The following is a 20,648-nucleotide window of genomic DNA, read 5'->3' on the forward strand; positions in this document are numbered from 1 at the left end:
GCTGCAAAAGCTCAGTGGATCTGGCAGCATCTATGAAGGAGAAAAATCAGAGTTAATGTTTCGGGTCCAGTGACCCTTCCTCAGAACAGTGCATTTGTAGAAGTTTGGGAGGAACCTTATGGACATATCAAATTACCTGGTTACTTGAGGAAGAAGAGGCATTCTTGTACCTTTTTACTGGCGCATCTACGTGGGAAGTCCAGGATAGGTTGTGGGTTACTGTCACTCCAAGGAACATGACGCTCTCCACTCTCTGAATCTCTGCTCCGTTGATGTAAATGGGGGCGTGTTCTCATCCTTTCTTTCTGAAGTCAATGATCAGTTCTTTAGTTTTGACTGCATTGAAAGAGAGAGGTTGTTCTCTCTGCACCACGTCACCAAGCCCTCTATCTCCCTTCTGTATTTTGACTCATGATTGTTAGATATCCATCCCACTATGGTGGTGTCATCAGTAAACTTGTAGATGATATTTGTTTAGAATTTGGCAACACAGTCATAGGTGTACAGGGAGTACAGTCAGGGGCTGAGGGCGCACCCTTAGGGGGCTCCAGTGTTGAATGTTATTATGGACAAAGACTGGTTGCCTATCTTCACTGATTGTGGTTCAGGGGATAGAAAGCTAAGGATCCAACTGTAGAGGGCAAAGCCGAGACCAAGGTCATGGAGTTTTGAGATCAGTCTGGAGGGGATAATGGTGTTGAAAGTGGAATTGTAATTAATAAGTAGGAGTCTGACATAGGTGTCCTTGTTGTCCATATGTTTCAGGGACGAGTGCAGGGTTATGTTATGGTAGTAGGAAAATTGTAGGGGATCGAGGCAGGCTGGAAGGCTGGCGTTGTTGTGGGCCATGGCCAGCCTTTCTAAGCACTTCATAATTATTAAGGTTAGAGCCACTGGCCGAAAGTCATTAAGACACATTGTGTGTGTGTTCTTAGGAACGGGGAAGATGGTGGTCTTGAAGCAGGTGGGCTTGTAAGAGGGAGAGGCTGAAGATGTTGGTGAATATCTCCACCAGTTGGTCTGAACAGGATCCCAGTGCTCGGCCAGGGACACCATCCAGGCCCATCACTTTCCTTGGGTTGACTCCCAGGAAAACCAATCTGATGTCTGCAGCGGTGACCAAGGGAAAGGATGTGTCTGGGGCTGTCAGGGCAGGCATCACCGTGTTGCTAGCATTCTGCTCAAACCGAGCATAGAAAGCCTTGAGCATGTCAGGGAGGGATGAAATGTGACATCACACACTACTACAAAACAGTTCAGAACTAACGTATTCACTGATGTTCAATTTGATTTCACCGAGGCCACTCAGCTTCTGACCTCATTAAAATCTTTGATGTGGATCAAACAGCTGCATTCCAAAGGTGAGGGGAAAGTGACCACCCTTGACATCATGGCCGCCGTTGACTGAGTGTGGAACCAAACAGCGCCAGCAAAGCCTGCAAACAATGAAGGTTTTAGTGTGAACTCATACCTTTCAGAGTACAGACAACATGATTTCTTAGACTTCACACTGTTACTTCGATCAGAATCAATTTTTAATTCTATTGATTGGACTAGGCCAAAATATAGAAATACAGGTCCAAAGGCAAAAGGACAGTCAGCTAAAGGAATAGACCATGTGGTTCTCATAAGCTAGTTCTGAGAAAAAAATAGATCAGAAAGGTATTTTGCCAAACAGTTATCACTGCATATAAACATACTGTCAAGCTCATCATGACAAATGAAGAAGGCAAATAAGCTAGTATAAAGGAATGCATTAAAAAATCTACCAATATGTTCAAGTTGTTGATTTTAAGCATAATATGTAATTACTTTTAAACAAATCTAATAATATCTTACATAAGGAATTCACAGAGGTTTGAAGTTGGTTCAGATCTAAACTATTACACCATGTTGAAACTGAGTACATAACATGGATCCACTTATAAACATAAAGATATTGTTTTGTTATGACAAACATAACTCATGCTCCTTATCAATAAATTTTCCCTTTACCAACATTTTATACCAACAAATATAATTTGAAATTTTATTATGTATTCATTAACCATTGGAAAAGTTAATATGTAATACAAACGATAAACCGATTTCAAATTCTTATTGCAATCTACCTACATATTGCATATTACAACATTAATTATCTTTACAGCAGACAAAATAGCTAACATTTATACTAAGAGATTGCATTGCAATGGCTAAATAATTGTGACTCAATTTGACCCTTAATTACTGACAACATAAAACAACAGTCCTTAATAAGCAAAACACTAGTGTCTCCCTCGAGTGGGAGCATTTGTCATGTGTAACTCATTCTCACAGCCACCTCCTGTATTGGCCTCAAGATATGAGCTAATTAGTTGTAGAAGAAGTCAGTCAAATTTGTATGACTAAGAGAGATTGTTCAAATTGAAAGTAGCACAGGATTAACCTTCATATCTGGTTGCTATTTGGACTATAATTTAAATTTGGAGCAAATAACATAATGATTATAAATATATAGTAACAGTATATAGAGCACACAATTATACTCTCATCTTCTAGCACCAAAGAAATATTTTGTAGAATAAATACTTTTTGGGTGGTTCTCTATAATTAAGTTGGAAACTCCTAAAGGCCAGTACTTCAATTCTGCAAGAAGTTTGATCAAGCTTTGAAAATATTGTCATTATATACATCATAAATACTGTTTATTTATAGGATAAAAAATGTGGCTAACTGAATTTGTTTTGTCTAGAGAGACTGCATACATTGAATTAGTTCAAACCTATTTATTATGACTTTCACACATCCATTGACCTGGCAAAATGCAGCAGTCAGGTATTAAATTGTAGGTAACCAACATCTGCTAAACTAATAGTTGGCAGAATTATAGTGGTGTCAATTCAGACTAATTTTTCAATCTGTTTATTTGTAGTATGTTATTATCCTTGCATTCCACACTATGAGCAATTAGTGCTTCTACAAAACCAGCTGGTTTAAGCAGTTTCGATCAATTAAATTAAGTAATATCAATGCATTTCACATTTTTCATACGTCAAAGTGTGAAATACATAGGGACAACAAAGCTGCAAAGCAATATTTACTACAGAATCAGAAACACCAATAATCAGCTATGTTTGAGGGGAGAAAATAAACTGGTAAGGCATAAATCACAGTTGACATTAAATGCCATGATGATTCATATTAATGTAGAGCACTATGTGTGTGACCAATAGCAAACAGTCTCTAAATGGTATTTGTTCATTTTATCTTAAAGATGAGGCCTGTCTTGTTCGGTTTGAATCATAATAAAAATGTAATAACAATTAACAGCATCATGTTTAGAATAAATTTATAATTACTGTGACCATATTTAATCACACAAATCTTATATGGAACATTTCCTAAATGCTAAGCCTGGAGTTTTAATCACATATAGGATATGGGCAGAGCTAGCAGATCAGTTTCTATCTATTACCCATCCTTAAATTGCCCTGAAAAAGGTAGTGGTGATGTGCCTTCTTCAGCAGCTGTGAAGTGTGTAGACTGGATTTTCCCAAAGTACTGTTATGGAGAGAGTTCTAGAATTTTGAAGCAATACTTCAGTAATACATCCAGAAAGTGACAGGTACATATACAAACGATATGTATGGATAACATGTCCTAACATAAACATCAAAAGTGACCCCATCTTGTTTTCTCTACTAATGCTGTTTAACCTGCTGAGTGTTCCAGTCTTTTCTATTAACACTTCAGATTTCCAGAACTTACAATACTCTGTGCCATGTCCTGTGAGAGTAGTTGCATAGGAAATCTCACACACCAATTCCATGGAGAATTGTACAGCATGAGCTGTTGGAAAGCAATATCCAATTTACTTCTCCATTCACTTCCCATAGCCTTGCATTTTTAAATTTATTTTACAAGCATATATCTAATTTCTTTCTGGACATTACAATTGATGCAATTCTATATGAATAAATCACCATTTTCATTCAACATACTAGTCAAGGTGGTGTTCCTTTACTGCTGAAAGCTGCAAATAAATTCTGTGAATTATACAATGATCGTATACTGTCAATAAAGGAATCTAGTACATAAAGGTTGTCTATATGTGAAAGCTATATAAATATACTTTTGGTCCCTGTATTTCAAAATCCACCACAAGTTACTAACAGCAGAAAACTTTTTATGCAAAAACAAAAAGAGCTGCAGATGCTGTAAGTCAGAAACAAAAACAGAAGTTGCTGGAAAAGCTCAACAGGTCTGGCAGCATCTGTGAAGAAGTATCACAGTTAGCATTTCTCAGTTCTAAGGAAGGGTCACCAAATCCAAAATATTGACTCTGAATTCCATTGCAGATACTTCCAGGCCTGCTGAGCTTTTCCAGCAAACTTTGTTTTTTGTTGTAGAAGATTTTATGTGCTTGTTATTGTAACACAAAATGGACGAAGCTGAAATTTGAAACAAGACTCCGCACTCAAAAGTCACATCTATATCGTTAACCTATTAGTTTGAAAACTGTGAACAAAAACTTGTGTTGTGCCTTTGTGCCTAAAATTATTTCAGAAAATGAGGACTGGAAAGCATGTAAACAGGAGAGAATGCAAATTTTCTACATTCTGATCTTTCAATCGCAATCAGAGATCCAAACCTACAATGCAGCAAATTTTCATAGAATGGTGGCTCAATTTAGTGAATGGCCACCTACAAGTTGGAGTATCTCAAGATCCTTTGCAACCATGTTGTATTTTGTAAATCTGAAGTTTTTATTTCATTTATTTTAAGTAATGAAGGTTTCTGTTAGCATCACTAGTGGAATACATCTGACTGATTGTGAGATGATTCTTAACCTAATCATATTAACCTTACAGCCAAAGTGCAAACACTTAACAACTTTCAATTATTCATCATTAATTCCAAACTATTGATTGCTTTGTTGAATACTGTAGTATAGCTTGATTGTAAATTTTAATGCTTAACTAGAATAACAATCTAATTATCTAACACACAAATAGCCTGTATATTCTGATTTTGTGCATAATTGATCTAATTAAATCAAATTCAATTTTCTGATTTAATTAATGTTTCATCAGTTACAGGCCTGAAACGTTAACTCTGTTTCTCAGTCCATCAATGCTCCCCAACCTGCTGCACCGTTCCAGAGTTTTCGGTTCTTATTTCGTACATTCATCATTCACTGCATTTTGCTGCTGTTAACTGATATGATTAAATAATTGCAGATACTTTGGAAAATGAACTTTCTGAAAGATCTGCAATTGAGAAACAGCTCATCGAAATATATATGTTGATGACGATTGATGGACCTTTATCTTGATTAATTATGATTCAAAGTCTACCAATCCTTTTGCAACTGTCAGTTGTATTAGATTCTTTGAAAATAGATGTAGCGCACAAGAACAATTTATGGGCATGTTATTTCAATACTTCTACAAAACTTGCATTGGAGTCAACCACAAATGTAAAATTTTAACAATCAAATCAAATCTTACCAAATAAATCAACCTGCTCAACGGAAACTTGCATCTAAAGGTCATCACCCATAACCACAGGGAGGATCAGGTTTAAGGTTCAAAGATAGTAAAATAATCATGGAGCCGAAAGGTTCGCTCTCTAACTCTCTTATTCTCTCCAGAATTGCTCCTAGATCTGTTGACTATTTCTAATAGTTTCTGTTCTCATTTCAGATATACAGCATCTGTGGTGATTTACTTCTGTGCTTAAAGTGCATTTAAAGATATTTATTAACACAAAATGTACATATATATTAGAAGTAAGAGGAGACAATGAGCGTGCTCTGCCACTCGATAAGATCATGGCTGCTCTGATTGTAGCCTCAAATCCACATTGTCAATTGCCTTCGATAGCCTTTCACCACTGCTTAAAAAGAATTTATCTACTTCGACACTAAAAATATTCATAGACATTTCTTCCACCACCTTTTTCAGAAAGACAGCTCCAAAGACTGATGAACCTCTGAAAGAAAAATAAAGTCACCTAATCTTTATTGTTTTTAAACTGGTGGCTCTGGATTTTTAGACAGTGACACTTCGTTCAAGATTAGCAACCCATTATTCGTTTGTTTAGCAGAGCAAATTGAATTTATCATGCATCCAACAAGCTGCATGTCTTCCCCTAGTGGGCATGGCAAGGTTTGGAGGGTGTCCGATCAATTTCTCATCAAACTGCAGTTGGTGATAAACCCGGAGAACTGTCCGAGCAATCATTTGCCCTCTTTCCCGTAGAGGCGGAAGGATAAATTAAGCCTAGTATATCCCAGTCCAATTACTCTTTTTCTCCCTTTGATTGGGAGTATCAATAAAAACAAAGTACTGGGAATGTAGGAAATCTGACTTCAAAACATAAGTTGCTGAAAATGCTTAGCAGGCCAGACAACAGCTGTGGAGACAGGAAAGTTGACGTTTCGGGTCAATTTGATCAGAACCAGATAAGTTAGAAACGTACTGGACTTTAAATAAGTAGAAGCAGCGAAAGGGTCAGAAGTCAAGAATAAAAGGTGAGCTCTGAGATAAAAAAAAGGGATGATGTTGCAATGGCTAAAAGAATAACAATGTGAACGGCAAGCGATTGAGCCGCCTAAAGCGCATTTCCTTTCTCTTGCCAAGTTTAAGCATCGAGTTTAATCAAGGTTCGATTGTGGGAAAAAAATGCAGATATAACAATCCTCATCTGATAGCTCATCGCTAACCCCTTGTGACCAACTGCGTACAATGTTGAAACACTGCTGATAGTTCCAACAAGAGGAAGTAGTGGGTTTGTTACGTCACTCTAACCTGCCATGGACAAAGGAATCGCGTCGCTCTCTTCGGTGCGAAGAGTTCAGACAGTAAAGAATCTGCATTCGAGCTGAACTTCAATCAGGATATTGTACGTAACATTAACCTTCTCAAATAGGGACGTTTCAGACCATTAATCATTTCTATCAGAGGCTGTAATTGGTTAGAATGCAGCAGGTTAGATATTTCTTATTTCAGAAACAAATACCCAATTTAGACCAGCTGCATATCGGGTTAATGTCAGTAAGTAAACATCTAATTCAGCAGGAGAAGGCTCTTGCCGTCAAATATATGGGGCTGTACTCCGGGAAAATAGAGATTTCCCTACCGTTAAAGTTAAAATCTACCCTGTACGCTAGCCATAGGAGTACACCGTTGGAAGAGGGTGTAGATTCAGCAAATAAAACCAGAAGATTAACGTCATCAATCTATTGGTCCATATCCTTGAAAACTGATTTATCTTTGCCAGTTTACAAGATGCCTGCCAGCGAAGGTAGGGCAATCTGAAGATCCGAAACAGTATGCCCACAGGTTCATTTCACTACCACTGTAAAAGTCGCCATCAGCAATGTATTAATAAACAGTCAGAAATAGATCACCGACAGTTGCCATGGAATATTTAAAGCAAATAATGCAGTCGGTAGCTTAATTAATAAAACAACTTCCAATTAATGTCAGAAACCGATCATTGGAAACCAACAGATTTTCAAATCCGAGAGGAATTCGATAACGATTTAACTTCTGTATCTTAACTCAGTTGGTATAAAATGGAAATGCATCAGCAATTTACTCTCAATGAGACTGAGCCTCCTGGGAGTATAAAACCGATTGAATTTAGCGTTAAGAAGTGTAGTCGTTGCGTCAAATAGTTGTGATTGGAATAAGGTGCCCTCTGCTGGAATTAGCACCTTCTTCTGTCAGTTGAACAACAATTGAATGAGGCAATGTGATCCCCATTGCAGGTACCCCTTCAAATATACCACCTGGGATTGCTGAATTTGTCCCCGCTATATAGGAATTTAATTTCTTTAACCTAAAATTTTAAAACGCCTAAACAAAAATCAGGTGCACCTTGAAATCTGCTGTGATTTGCAGCAGTGTCCTTTTATGTGAATTGTTGCGACATAATAATATTTGACCACCTTAAATTTGAAGATGCAAGCAGTTTGCTCAGTGGAATTATTTATTGAAAGAAGCATTACTTACAGTTTATCAAGGATAACGTTATTTACATTAAGATCCAGCTTCCTTTTAGTTACTGGCTTCCTTGTGTTGTGCCCGGTGTGACGATGGCGCAGTCTATTTTGGTCCCCACAGACTGGACTTGCTGCAAAACTAGATGCATTTTTTTAGAGAATAAAACAAAATATTTAAAAAGAAACTAAAACTCTCCAAAAGATGGCTGAGTAGAATTACCAACGTGCTAATGTCCAATCGTCTTTGCAATATTTTGCCTACTGTGCTTTAAGTCTCAGAAACTGCTAATGTCATTTAAGTGACGGTAGATTATATTAAGGCAAAACAGTTCTAAATATAGTGGGTAGACGAGAGAAGCTTGTTGTAAGACATGTTAGATTTGATTCTGGAATCGGGGGTTTTCCATTTTGCAAATTTATATCTTGTGTTTCCTTCGCCTGCTGTCGTTCTATTCACATACAATCTTTACATGTCATTGCATAGTTTATCACCCTTTTATTATGAAAGCTTTACCAGACGCAGTCACTACATTGAGTTAACATTATTACCTTTACAATGATTGTTCACAGAAATTACAGAATAAATATGCACACTTCGAAATCTTTGTGTGTGTTTGAGAGAGAGAGAAAACATTAAAAGTGCTTCTTACAAAGCTGTTAGTGGTATAAGCATCAACATTGACGAGCTTTTTTTAAGAAAGTGCATTGTTTATAATAAAATCTTGGCGTCATATTCACAAATTGAAATCCATAGATGCGTCGTAGAGTTTTTTTTTAATACTCCCCTCTTGAATATAATATATATTTATATATAATATAAAAAAAATTAAATAACACTGAACGATAGAGCGTTGCAGTCACTTTAATTACCAAGTTAACTTCTTGTCATTTGAGCGAGTTATACCCCGGCAGCTTTACACATGCAGCGAGACTGCAGTCAATGTTTCACAGATTATGCTCTCGGCGTTCATTTGGGTGAGAGAGGGAGAGAGCAAGAGAGAGCCATCACTTCCTGCCAAATAAAGTGAACAAAGTCGCTGCCAGTAATGAATAGGGTTATTTATATGACGGTCGATAACCAGCCCTCTATATGACTACAGACGGCAGTCAGTTCTCGTTACCATAAAAAAATATGATTCATATCATTGCTGGCTAAAGTCTGCAAAGGCACTTCATTGAGTATGATTTGAATATGGCCTTTCGTCCAAAGCAACCTAATGAGGGGATGGCGGATAATTTCCCTTTACCTTCTAAAACATGCTGAGTTTGGGGTTCGTTTCTGTTGGTATGATATCTAAAATCGGTAGGATGTCTTCTCTAGTACTTCGAGGTAGTCTGGCTTAGTTTGAAGTTTGGCCCTTAACTCGAGGTATTCGCTCTGGGTTTGTTCAGGATATCCCCGTCCAGATGAGCCAAAAAGAATCGTTTCTTTAAACCTGGCATCTTGCTGTAAGTCAGGATATTGTATGCCAGGAGGGTGGACATGCAGCTCTTTTAACTTGGGCACGGTGCCATACAGGCAGTCCACAAAGCCAACCGTGTGAGCTGTTCTATCTCTGTCCAACACACTGGGATATATAACCCCATTTTCTGGAAAATTTGCAAAATCGTTAGTCTGATTGATCGTAACTATGGTATTAAGGTTGCTGTTTGACAGTGACGTTTTCCATTCCTTGTCTTTCTCCAGAGTTTTGTAATTAGTATTATTTTCCTGAGTCTCTGCGAATTCCTCCTCCATTTCACCCTCACGTGGTTTATAGATGGGATTGTTGCACATTTGAGTGACCGGGTGGGGGATGTAGTCGTAAACGTGACTGGCCGCTTTCTCGGGTGAGTTGGCAGCTCTCTCCTCGAAGATTCTGCACTGCATTTGCATACCAGTCAGGTCGACGTCCTGCCGTCTCCTGAAGGGCGATTTCTTACGCCTCCTAAGCACGAAAGCGAAGAGACCCGCGGCAATAAATACAGCTGAAATGAAAATTATCAGAAGGCTCAGGATCAGGACTGAAAGAGGAATGGCGCCACCTTGCGAGGAGAAGCCGAACCCCGTGGTTGTAGAAATCACATTACCATTCCCCCCGAAGCCGGGCACGGCCGGAGAGGCAGCGGCATGTTTCAGTTCGGGGCATAACACCTCGTAGTCGACCATCTTCAGATCCACCCCGCTTAAGAACTCCGGTGTCTCGCACAGCACGTTGCCAATCAGTTTAACTGTACTGATCTTTTCCACCCACTGCTTGAGAGCAATCAAATCGCACGAGCAATCCCAGGGATTCTGGTTCAGATCGATCTGTACAATGGAGTCCAAATGCTCGAGCACTCCACTCACCGGCAGATACAGAAAGTAGTTATTTCTCAGGTTCAGCCTACCCAGAGAGGTGCCCGTGAAAGCGTCCGTGGGTAGAGTTCGGAGAAGATTATTGTTGAGAAACAATAGCTGAAGATTAGGCATCAAGCTGAAAGACGCTGGTTGGATTTCCCTTATGATATTGTATTCAAAATATAGGTATTCTAAACTGTGCAGCCCTCTGAACATGCCGGGGGTGAGACGTTCGATTTCGTTGTTGTTCAAGTACAAGGTTTTTAAATTTGGAAGATTCATGAAAGCACCATCTTGAATATATGACACACTGTTGCTCCCCAAATGCAAAAGATCCAAACTGGAGAAATTCCAGAAATCTGATCTGTAGATTTTCTGAATTAGATTCTCAGTTAAATACAACTTCTTAGCGTTCAGCGGCCTTGGTATTAATTCAGACATATTCTGGATCGCTTTATTTTTGCACTGTACTGTCAATCCCAAATCATTGATATGTAAGCTGCAGGTACATTCCGTGGGACAGATAATAGGGATGGGTGGCCTGGTCTGATAGCCTGCAACTATAGGCTGATTTTGTCCCGAATAAACGCTGCGCAGAGTTGGCTGTGCTTTTAAAGTGTTTGGAGTCTTGGTTGCTTTTGGCAATTTACCTGATGTCTTGTATTCAACAGAAGAGGCCGTGTATGTCACTGATAAAGACATGGAGGAAGGCTTGGTAGGCCATGCATTGTCGTTACTGGAAGCAAGCTGTGGGATACCCAAGCTGACCTCTACCTCCACGCTTGAGTGAATCGGGCACAATTCACTTCTCTTGATCTCCCTCAAATCCTTGCCATGGAGATGGAATGGTGTCTCACACGTAATATCCCCGACAAGAACCGTGTACGGTATGCTTTCTAGCCAAGACTTCAATGGCACAATGTCACACGTACAGTTCCATGGGTTCTCCTCCAATTGGATCTCCATGAGGCGCCGGCCAATGTATTCCAGCGTCCCCGCATAAACCAATGACTTTAACCTATTACCACGCAGATCGATGTGGGTTAAGGAAACTGCCCTGAAGAGATTGTGCGGTAGAAGGGGTATCAGATTGTCATTGATTATCAACACTTTAAGTTTATTGAGGTTCCTAAATGCACCGCCATCAATCCTCTTCAGCACGTTGTAGTCGGCCTGCAGATACTCCAAACTCTCCAAACCCAAGAATGTATCATTTCGAAAAACCTCTAGTTTGTTTTCGTGTAAATATAAGCGTTTCAGAAGTTTCATGCCATTAAAGGCACCTGCCTGAATGTCCTGCAGGGCGTTGTTTCCAAGGTTAATTGATACTGCGTTAGTTAGAAACAGAAACCCGTTAGAATAGAGTTTCCTCATTGAGTTTCTTTGTAGGTAAAGTTTAAACGGTCTTCTCCATGACTCGGTTATCTGACTAAGATTTGTAAAACCTTTACTTTCACAGTGTATTTGCAAAAAACTTTCCTTTTCTTCGCAGTAGCATGGATTCATGCAAGATTCATCTAACTCTTTGGAGTCCTCCATCAGTGGAATCGACGTACTCCATCCTAGAGCTATTGTGCTTAAAAGGGTTATCCAGAACATCTTTTTTTTCTCTCTGTTCAGCTGGAGGGACAGCAGCTATGAGGCGTAGGGGAGCTCCTGGAGATGCAATAACTGTACACAGAAGACACGTAGAAAATGGCATTAGATTTTAGAATTCCCTTGAGAAAACCATTGCGTCCTGACAAATTGAATCCAACCTTTCAATGTGGATAGACACCCCAATCATACATACAGACACCTTCTAGATTTCTCTACAAACACACAGAGTATTCTACATAAGGAAGAATGTTATACACCTCTATCACTACCCACAAAACAAAGGCACGAATATATTGCAGCAATTTCCTGGAAATATGAAAGACATTTGACAGCATCCCAGGCACCTACGAAGATAATGACATTTCGGCACTGGCAGTAGCTGGGGAATGATTGGTATTTCTCATTTATTTTAATATTTTTTGTTTTTAAAAAAGGGGAGAGAAGAAGGAAATTGGTGAATTACTGCTAGAGATAATAAAAATGTCTGAATATTTGATGATGTCCAATCCAGAGAGTGTGCAGAAAACTGGGCTGTACCGTGTGTTGGGAACAGCCAAATCTGTGTATTGTCCTCATTTTTCTCCTTGGAATAAAAGCAGTCTGATATCTCCCAATTTAATCCAATCATGTGCACGCTAAACCCGGAGTGTCAAACACCAACCGTATGATTGCTGATGTGAAAATTCATTTACTTTGGGGCGGGGCGGGAATCTATCAATGTAGAGGTTTGCAAAATGCAATATATAAACATTTGCCACACACCCATCTTAAACTGTGGAAGGACTGAGGTCAAACACAGCAGAATATCACCGAATCAAAACCTGGTTATCTGGTGGGTTATTCTGGCGGCTACATTTGCAGACCCTTTGGCAACGACCGTCAACCGGCTCGGGCTTAGAAAGGGTTTTGCACCGCACATCTTTAGACGGTGTGGTGACCAGCTCCACTAGCCCGTTTTATTAGATAGAATCAGAGAAAAAGCCGACTTTGCGCATAACTGTGACACTACATCGTCTCTAAGTAATCACGGCATTTGCTTATTATAATCTCCCCACATAAAGGTGAAACGCTGACGGTGACCCTGGATAAAAAAAGGATGCTTTTTTAAAAAAAAATCACTTCAGACGATACAGGTTTGAACAATTTGTGTCTGAATTCGTATTTTTTTAAACAAAACCCCTTAACCTGCGCTGGAGGGCGATGACAGCTCGGTAAATGAACTCAAAAGGTTAATGACGAGAAGCGGAAAATCGGGACAATGGAAAGGGAAGTTCAAAAATAGAAATTCCTCTGGTGCTATTGAGATGAGGATCAAATACGGTACACGGAGTGCAGAACAAAGTGGTAAACCGGGAGAGACGCAAATTCCAATAAAGGCATTTAAACAATCTGTTACTGTCTTACCAGCCAGATACAATCATAACATTATTCTATTAGGAACAACGCCTTCAAGAAACCTCACTGAAATAGCAGCCCCACCACTGAATATTTTCACACAATGGAGCCGTGTCTAAAGTCTCCAATACAGCAGTCTACTTACCGTCCGTAGCCGATTTTAGTTCAAGAAGTGAAAAGAGTTGAGGATATGCTCGAGCTGCCTTCACTCTCGTTGTTGAAGAGTCTGAGGAAAATGCCGACGTGATAAGAATGTAAGTGAATCTTTAGAATGCAGCTCGCTCCCCCTCTCGCTCTCTCTCCTGTCTCTCTGCCTCTTCAATGATGGCTGTGGAAAGTCTGCCTCTCGCTCACCCCCAAGCTGCAGGAACCTTCGAGGCTGCTGCTTTCACCCAGTGCACCAGCACATTTGGGACGTTCAGTTGCATCGGAAAATCACTTGCCCTCGACCAGTCTCTTCATTTTTCCTTTTACGTCATGGGATGAGCTTTGAGGACTTAGCGGCTGACTGAAGCGAGCCAGGACTCTCTGTGTGCGCGCGTGTGTGAAAGAGAGAGGGTGTATGTGTGTGAGGGAGAGAGTGTCTGTGTGTGTGAGAGAGAGAGAGTGTCTGTGTGAGGGAGAGAGTGTCTGTGTGTGTAAGTGATGGGGGTGGGTGAGAATTTAGAATGCACTTGGCACTTTTTTTGGAGGGGGGTGGTAAACATTTACTTCTGGCTTCTCTCAGGAGATTTTCATCGACTCAATCCTTTTCTTGCCCTTCCTGAAGAAGAGTTCGGAGTAAAGGAGCGGGAAGAAGTCAGCAGCGCCCGGAATAGCATCTGTTTTAATGGGTCACCAGCGGTTTTCTGTTCGACTGGAACAGTCACGATTAACAGGCAGGCATTTCAAGCGAGACCGTTGACTAGGGGATTAGATCCAGAATCGTCCGCTCGGGGAGGGTGTTTGGGGTGGCGGCGGGGAGACTCAGTGCGTTCCAGGCTGACTCCCAACAGATTTCGCCCCCCGCTTTCCAACAGCACACTGACAATCAGAAGGAACCTGCAACACCGCACTCTTTCGGTTTTAATCTGATTTATTTATCTCCCACAGGCGCGTTGCTTGGTTTCCCCTGCACCAAACACTCACCGTTTATAAAAAAAAACACGATGATGACAGTTCAACGTCGTCTTCGCTAAAAATAAAACGCCGTTATCCTTGTGTTTGGCGTGTGCGCTTGCTGTTCAGGGATTCGGGTTCACTATAGTCACAGAAGCAGTTTGTAATTTCTCTCTCTCGCTCGCTCGCTCGCTCTGACCCCCTCCCCCCACCCGTCCTCTCCAGGATGCTGCTCAAATCCTGACAGGGCAAGAGTCGAAGGGTGGCTTAAAGAGGCCGCGCTGTCGGCCCACAGTGAATTCAGAGAGCGCTGAATGAAGCGGGTCTCCAGTGCTAATCCCAGCTCCAGCCCCGCCTCACACTGAGGCTGCACAGGGTCCGTTCATACAAACCGACTCCCGGGGTCAGCAAATATGATCCAGCAAGTCAAAATCAAGATGGTCGGCACTTTCTGCACCCACGCTCCTTGCGGTGCTTCGAGACACTTACTTTATTTTAACATGCGTCGAATTGTACGAAAGGACTGAAAAGACTTTCTGGAGGCTCCATCCCTCATTGGTTAGTCGGAAAGCAGCAATCCCTGGGACACGCTCTTCCTTAAAGGGGTAGACACACCAAGGTTGAAAAAACTGACTCGAAATCATCGCTTTCTGGCGCAAAACCCGCCGGCGGTCTCTTGCTGCGAAGCGATTGGGTTTCAGGAATGGCGATGACTGCAGTCAGTGCCCCAGCTCTGGGGTATACTGCACCGGCCACGAGGCCACAGCACCTCCATAACCAGCTCATTCACTACGAGAATGGACCCGCTCCAGTTGACGCTTTGACCGAGCCGATTAGCATGCAGCTTTTTTTTTCAGTTGGACAATGACCTCAATCGCACACCCACCCCCCTCCCAACAGTTTTTAAGGGGTGTTGGGGGAAGAGAAAGCCTGGTTATAACGACCGTGTGCCAGCTTAGACATAGCGCTTATCTCACCCCGAGCAGCTGCAACACCACATTCCATCTATCGCACTTTGCAAATATTTACTTCTGACACCGCGGGCGCAAGCTGTGTGAGTGCGCTGCAGGATAGTGAACTGAGGCTTACCAAGAGGCTACTGCTATTCCGGACATTTAAAAAGAAAGATATATATTGGCATTTCTTGAAAAAGAAGAGCTATCGCAAATCTGTCGAGGCTGCTTGTAAATATTAGGTGTCATGGCAAACTCGGGTGAACAGCAGTGGCCAGGCTAGGCTAATGTCTTCGGTTCAAGGGCTAAATATCTCCATTAGCGAAACAATTTAGCAAAAGTAAACGCGACCCTGCCCCCTGTGAGACCCGAAGACAGCAGATCCCCCGCCCCCCACCCCGGCACGTTCTGGAAAACATGTTTATCACAGAGAGGCGGTAAATCTCACTCACGACCTCGGTAATTTCCCAGTTTGACGGGTTACGTTCCAGCAGGGCAGCGCCCCGGAGTCTGCGGGGAGATTCCGCTTTGCTGCAAAAGGCATTTTGTCGAGTGGCAGGGAGATCAGAGCGAACGAGCAATCAGCGAGAGATCATTATTTTCATCGTGTTATCCCTGGTCCTTTCTGCTCCTCCCCTACGCCCCCCAATCCCACTGTCCACGCGGAGGTGCGTTTGCACTTAAGGACTGAAGAAATCCACTTGCATAGAAGAGCGAGTGACTGTAGCGGCGGGAATCACCCGCTATATTTTTGATGAGGAAAACTCCCTTTTATTTCTGCTTACTGGAAGTCACTATTGAGTTTTCTCGCCCGGTTGCAGGAACGCAGGCAAATTCAATATCCCTTAACCCAATCAGGAACTCACGAAGGAATTCAGACTTGCACTCTATCCGTTTCTATAAGGTGCGTGCTGATGGAAAGTCATGACATGCCACATAACTTCAAAATAAACTCATACAGTGATGTCCAATTTTAAAATTGAGGTCTCCAGCCTACTGGTTTGAGTGAAACACCTTTTTTTTGTTTTGCAAATACGTTCAGTTATTTAATGTTTTATTCTTGCGTTGACTGATTGAAGTGTTCGCGGACAGTACCATTCATGTCGAATCGAGGGAGCAGTGTGCAAGTGCTCACAGATGGCGCTGTGTCATTCCACTTTGTTTTGACAGCAGTCAGACTGGCAGATGTTAAACACACCGGCCATCTGAAATAAACTTCAGCGACCTCATCCTCTACCTCCAACGGTAGGGCCATGCTTCAGCGAAGGGGACAAGTTGTCCCTTCACAGCTAACAGAAACACTGTGTGAGGCGGAGTCTCAGCTGGAGGAGATGTGCACTGCCATTCCTTATGTGAAGCTTTATCACTCCTTTCCCCAATTTCTCTGCCAGTTTGACGAACATGACCTCAGATAGAGGAGGACGAAGTCGTCGGTACATTCTCAATTTGTAATGGCGGTGCTGGGGGGCGGGGTGTGCATGTTGGTGTGTAGTCTCCTCACATTCTCCTCTTTTCGGTCAGTCTGGTTTATCGCCTGAAGGATAATCATCACCAGCAAGCTGCATGTAGATGTAAATAAGCCTACGGACCAGATTCAGCAGCCATCCGTTAAGCTGTGATGAACTCAAGTGCCGCCCCTGTGTCTGGAATGGGCATCGTCCGAAACATAAAGATAAAATTAACGTGCCCATGTACAGCACAACCCCCCTCCAAAAAACCCCACTGAAAACAAACAATTGGCTCTCCCTTCTTCCACATTCACAACCTTTTTAAATAATAGTTACACAGAACAAATATGGAAAAACACATGATTAAATCAGCCAAATGGTTCACAAAGTGTTGACATCCTTCACAGTACTTTCTGGGTTCTGGCATAGAGAGTGGCGCACATAGAATCGCCAATCCTCCAAGCATTGCCCTGAGATCTTCATACATTGAAGATTAATCTCCCGGAAACTCCAGCGAGCAATTGCTGTGGGGGAACAGGAAACAATTTCCCCCAATTCCTGGCATTTTGATTAATTGTGTTTCCTTTTAAAAAATGATAATTGAAAATAAACGTGTTTTAACATTGAAGCAAACAACGAGGTATCCGTTTCAATGAGGAGGAATGGCTACGAAGGTCAATATTTGGAGCAATGGAGAAGGGAGGGCAGAGGGGAGATGGGGCAGCTGAATATGTTCAAGCAGTTAGCAATTAGATATACTGCGTGGGTGCTCGTGTTTTTATATGGTATCTTTCAGATATGCAATGGTCTCGAAAGTCTATTTTGGTGCAAGATGTGCAAATGCTTCCTGGAAATATTTTGTCAATGTTGTGATGACCGCAGGTCGCGTTGAATAAATGTTAACTACAACATGAAATGAGCAGTCAGATTTATTATGGGAACTGACACCAGCAAGAATGGGGAATGCATGTCTGAATATGGTGCGCCCAACACTAGAATCGATCATTTTGGCCGCAATCTCAGTCCAACAGGACGTTGTGGTTTCCGGTGAGGTATACCTATTCACCATTCGCCTAGTTAGACAACTGGTCTTCTTTCAACGAACAGTAATCAGATGTACACGCTGGAACCCAACTCAGTATTGCGTTTTTTTGTTTCAGTCTTCTCGAAGTCACCATCGCCTTCTCGGACCGTTGGCATCAACTTGCTGGTTCTCTGGCGTTCTTCAGTCTCCCGTCCAACTTTCAACTTAATCCATCCACCTTCCAAACTTCCGTTTTTAATCTCAGTTTGCCCTTCAATTGTTGTCAGTGCTAATTTTGTGGCATTGGATATCTAATTTACGCAGTGAGTCATCATGCACGTTATTGTTCTGGCACTTTCAGTTGGTGAGTGCAGACAACTGTAAAATTTGTACGGTTATAAATTCCGAATTTGCTTTTCTCAGCGTGAGTTTCCCCTTTCTTCAGTCCTCCACTGAGAGGCACGACTCATCGTGTGTGCTAGTGCCTTGCACCAACGTTAACCAATGGGAACCGTATAATACGCCAAACTGTGTACACTTTATAGATGTACCCAATAGGTTTGCCCTGACCCTTGTTTCTCAAACTACGTCGCTGAAATATATAATCCTCCACATCTGCGCAGCACACACGCCCCAGTAGTAAGGGAGCGTTCTAACCATCATTGTAAGCTCCGGCGATGGTTAACAAGCTTCCTCTGAGAAGGATTTCCAAGGTACTTTAAAAAAAATCCCAAATGACAGGACGCAGAGATGCTGGACTAGGAGATTTACACGTGTGTGTGTGTGTGTGTGTGTGTGTGGAAGCCTGGCTCAAAAATAGGGATGCAGCGTAGGTAGTGATTTCATAAACAACAGATGTGCTGTTTAATAAAACGCCAATCCCCGAGAGGTTTACAAATAAACCAAACGCGCGAAAACAAAATCCCACATTTCATTTCGAGAACACATTAAGAAGCGTTTACATTCCAACATCCAATACGGTCTCATTTATATCTGTTGGGGTCGACAAGTTTCATTGTTCCAGATACTGACTTTCAAATTCGCGAGGTTAGCAGCCGAGCAGCTAGGAATAAAAAATGCCGGCTAGGTATGATCTTCAATGGCATGATATAAAGTCATCGACTTGAGATGTCAACCCTATTCCCCTCTGCACAGATGCTGCCTGACCGGCTGGGTGTTTCTGTTTTGATTTCAATCACTTTACCAGCTCCTGTCATCTTGGCTTTACCCGCTTACGTGATTAGCAGCAGAACCCGAAAGCCAATAGGAGGCGTACTTACCAGGGTCTATTTTCATGGAACTGCGAGAGGAAAGCGCAGTGGTTATGTTGGGCTTAGCGATTCAGATCGACCAACATACATCATAGATTCCACACCTCCCCTACCGTTTTCCCAAATGCGATATAGAAACAATCTGCTCGATTCCGTACATTTATACACGTCGGCTAGAGTCTTTCAGTTTGACGAGGGATGAAATATTGCTGCGTCTTTGCTCACTGTGCGAGTTCATACCAAAATTACCATCATCTCAATTTAACAGCACTGAAACTGGAGTCGGAACAGAATCTGATAGTTTCTGGGGTTTTTTTTCCCACGAGGGATTTCGCCTTTACCGGATACAATCTGCTCAGGCTGCATTTAACTCTTCACGTGAACCCGTCACATTTCGCCATCTGCGATTTCTCTTCACAGATGCTGTGTGGAGTGCTAAATATTTTCAACATCTTCTAATTTTTTTTGTTCCAGGCCCTTCAGAGTCCTAGGCAAACAACTGGTCATTCCTTTTTCCTAAAAAAAAACGCATCGTCTTTTTCATGTGTTCTCTACCTGTATAGCTGACGTAGCAACTATTCCAAAGAAAACCACTTATGGGCACACATTGTAAAGGTCAAAACAGCAGTACACAATGTGCAGTCAGATTCAAAATTAATTACCTTGAAAAGGAAGAGTACCAAATAATGGGGCAAAGGCAGTTCCGGTTGTGAAACATGCCAAAATTGTATCGCTTAACAAACTCTTACACAATATGTGTATAATATATCAGCGTTGCCAGCCACCTGGAGATCTTAACTTCCTTCACCATGGCAGCATAAGAGAGTAGTACTTTACATGTTAACACAGAGAAGCAAATGCGCCAGAGATAACACAGTGTGAAGCTGAATGAACACAGCAGGCCAAGCAGCATCAGAGGATCAGGAAAGCTTGACGTTTCGGGCCGGGACCCTTCTTCAGAAATTCTCAGATTCTCCAGCATCGGCAGTTCCTACTATCTCTGCTCCAGAGAAAGCTCGCTTTCTATCTTTCCATGCGCACCTTTCCCAAACGATCCTGGCTTGTTGAGGCCATCGGCCTGCGATCAGACAAATGACTACTTTACATTATCTTCTTCCCTCTCCTCGAAGGAAAGTATGAACATTAATATAGGACATCAATTATTTTAGATTGTAATTTAGATTTGGGACAACGCAATTCTTCTCTTCTCGTCACTGATAGCTTTCGGCCAAACTACCAAAGTCGTATGCTTACTTCGCATTCGCTTTAAATGTCTGAGTTGCTAAAGTGCCAAGATTTGTATCTATCCAACTATTTATGATATTAACAGAAAATTTAATGCTGAACTCAAACAGTGCGAGTCATTTTGCATGCCAGATTCTACAGCGCTTACTTTGTTCTAAGTATAGGGTGTTAAATATGGTATTCGCCGTTATATGTCATTGAGTCCGGTTACGGGAAAAACGTCGAGACCCAGATGAGAAGCAGCAGAAGCTGCAATTTCTGAACAATCCACACGGTGAATGGCCGCGGTCACCTTTGCGGAA

The 20,648-nt window shown here is 41.7% G+C and overlaps 1 protein-coding gene across 5 annotated transcripts; it reads right to left on the reverse strand.

Moving 5' to 3' along the window:
• Positions 1–1,317: 1,317 nt before the first annotated feature.
• On the reverse strand, positions 1,318–16,876 carry slitrk3a (SLIT and NTRK-like family, member 3a). 5 transcript variants are annotated; one of them, XM_048542537.2, is made up of 3 exons: positions 15,814–16,876; positions 8,004–11,984; positions 1,318–1,436 (listed from the first exon to the last, which is right to left on the reverse strand). In XM_048542537.2, the coding sequence occupies exon 2, from the start codon at positions 11,910–11,912 to the stop codon at positions 9,288–9,290; it is 2,625 nt and encodes an 874-aa protein (XP_048398494.1). In that variant the 5' UTR covers positions 11,913–11,984; positions 15,814–16,876; the 3' UTR covers positions 1,318–1,436; positions 8,004–9,287. The 5 variants fall into 5 exon arrangements, with proteins under 5 accessions (XP_048398494.1, XP_048398496.1, XP_048398495.1 ...); XM_048542539.2 differs by lacking the exon at positions 15,814–16,876 and adding an exon at positions 15,495–15,720; XM_048542538.2 differs by lacking the exon at positions 15,814–16,876 and adding an exon at positions 14,895–15,484.
• Positions 16,877–20,648: the final 3,772 nt, after the last annotated feature.

Source organism: Stegostoma tigrinum, chromosome 14 (genome assembly GCF_030684315.1).
Source record: "Stegostoma tigrinum isolate sSteTig4 chromosome 14, sSteTig4.hap1, whole genome shotgun sequence".
Taxonomy (NCBI): Eukaryota; Metazoa; Chordata; class Chondrichthyes; order Orectolobiformes; family Stegostomatidae; genus Stegostoma; species Stegostoma tigrinum.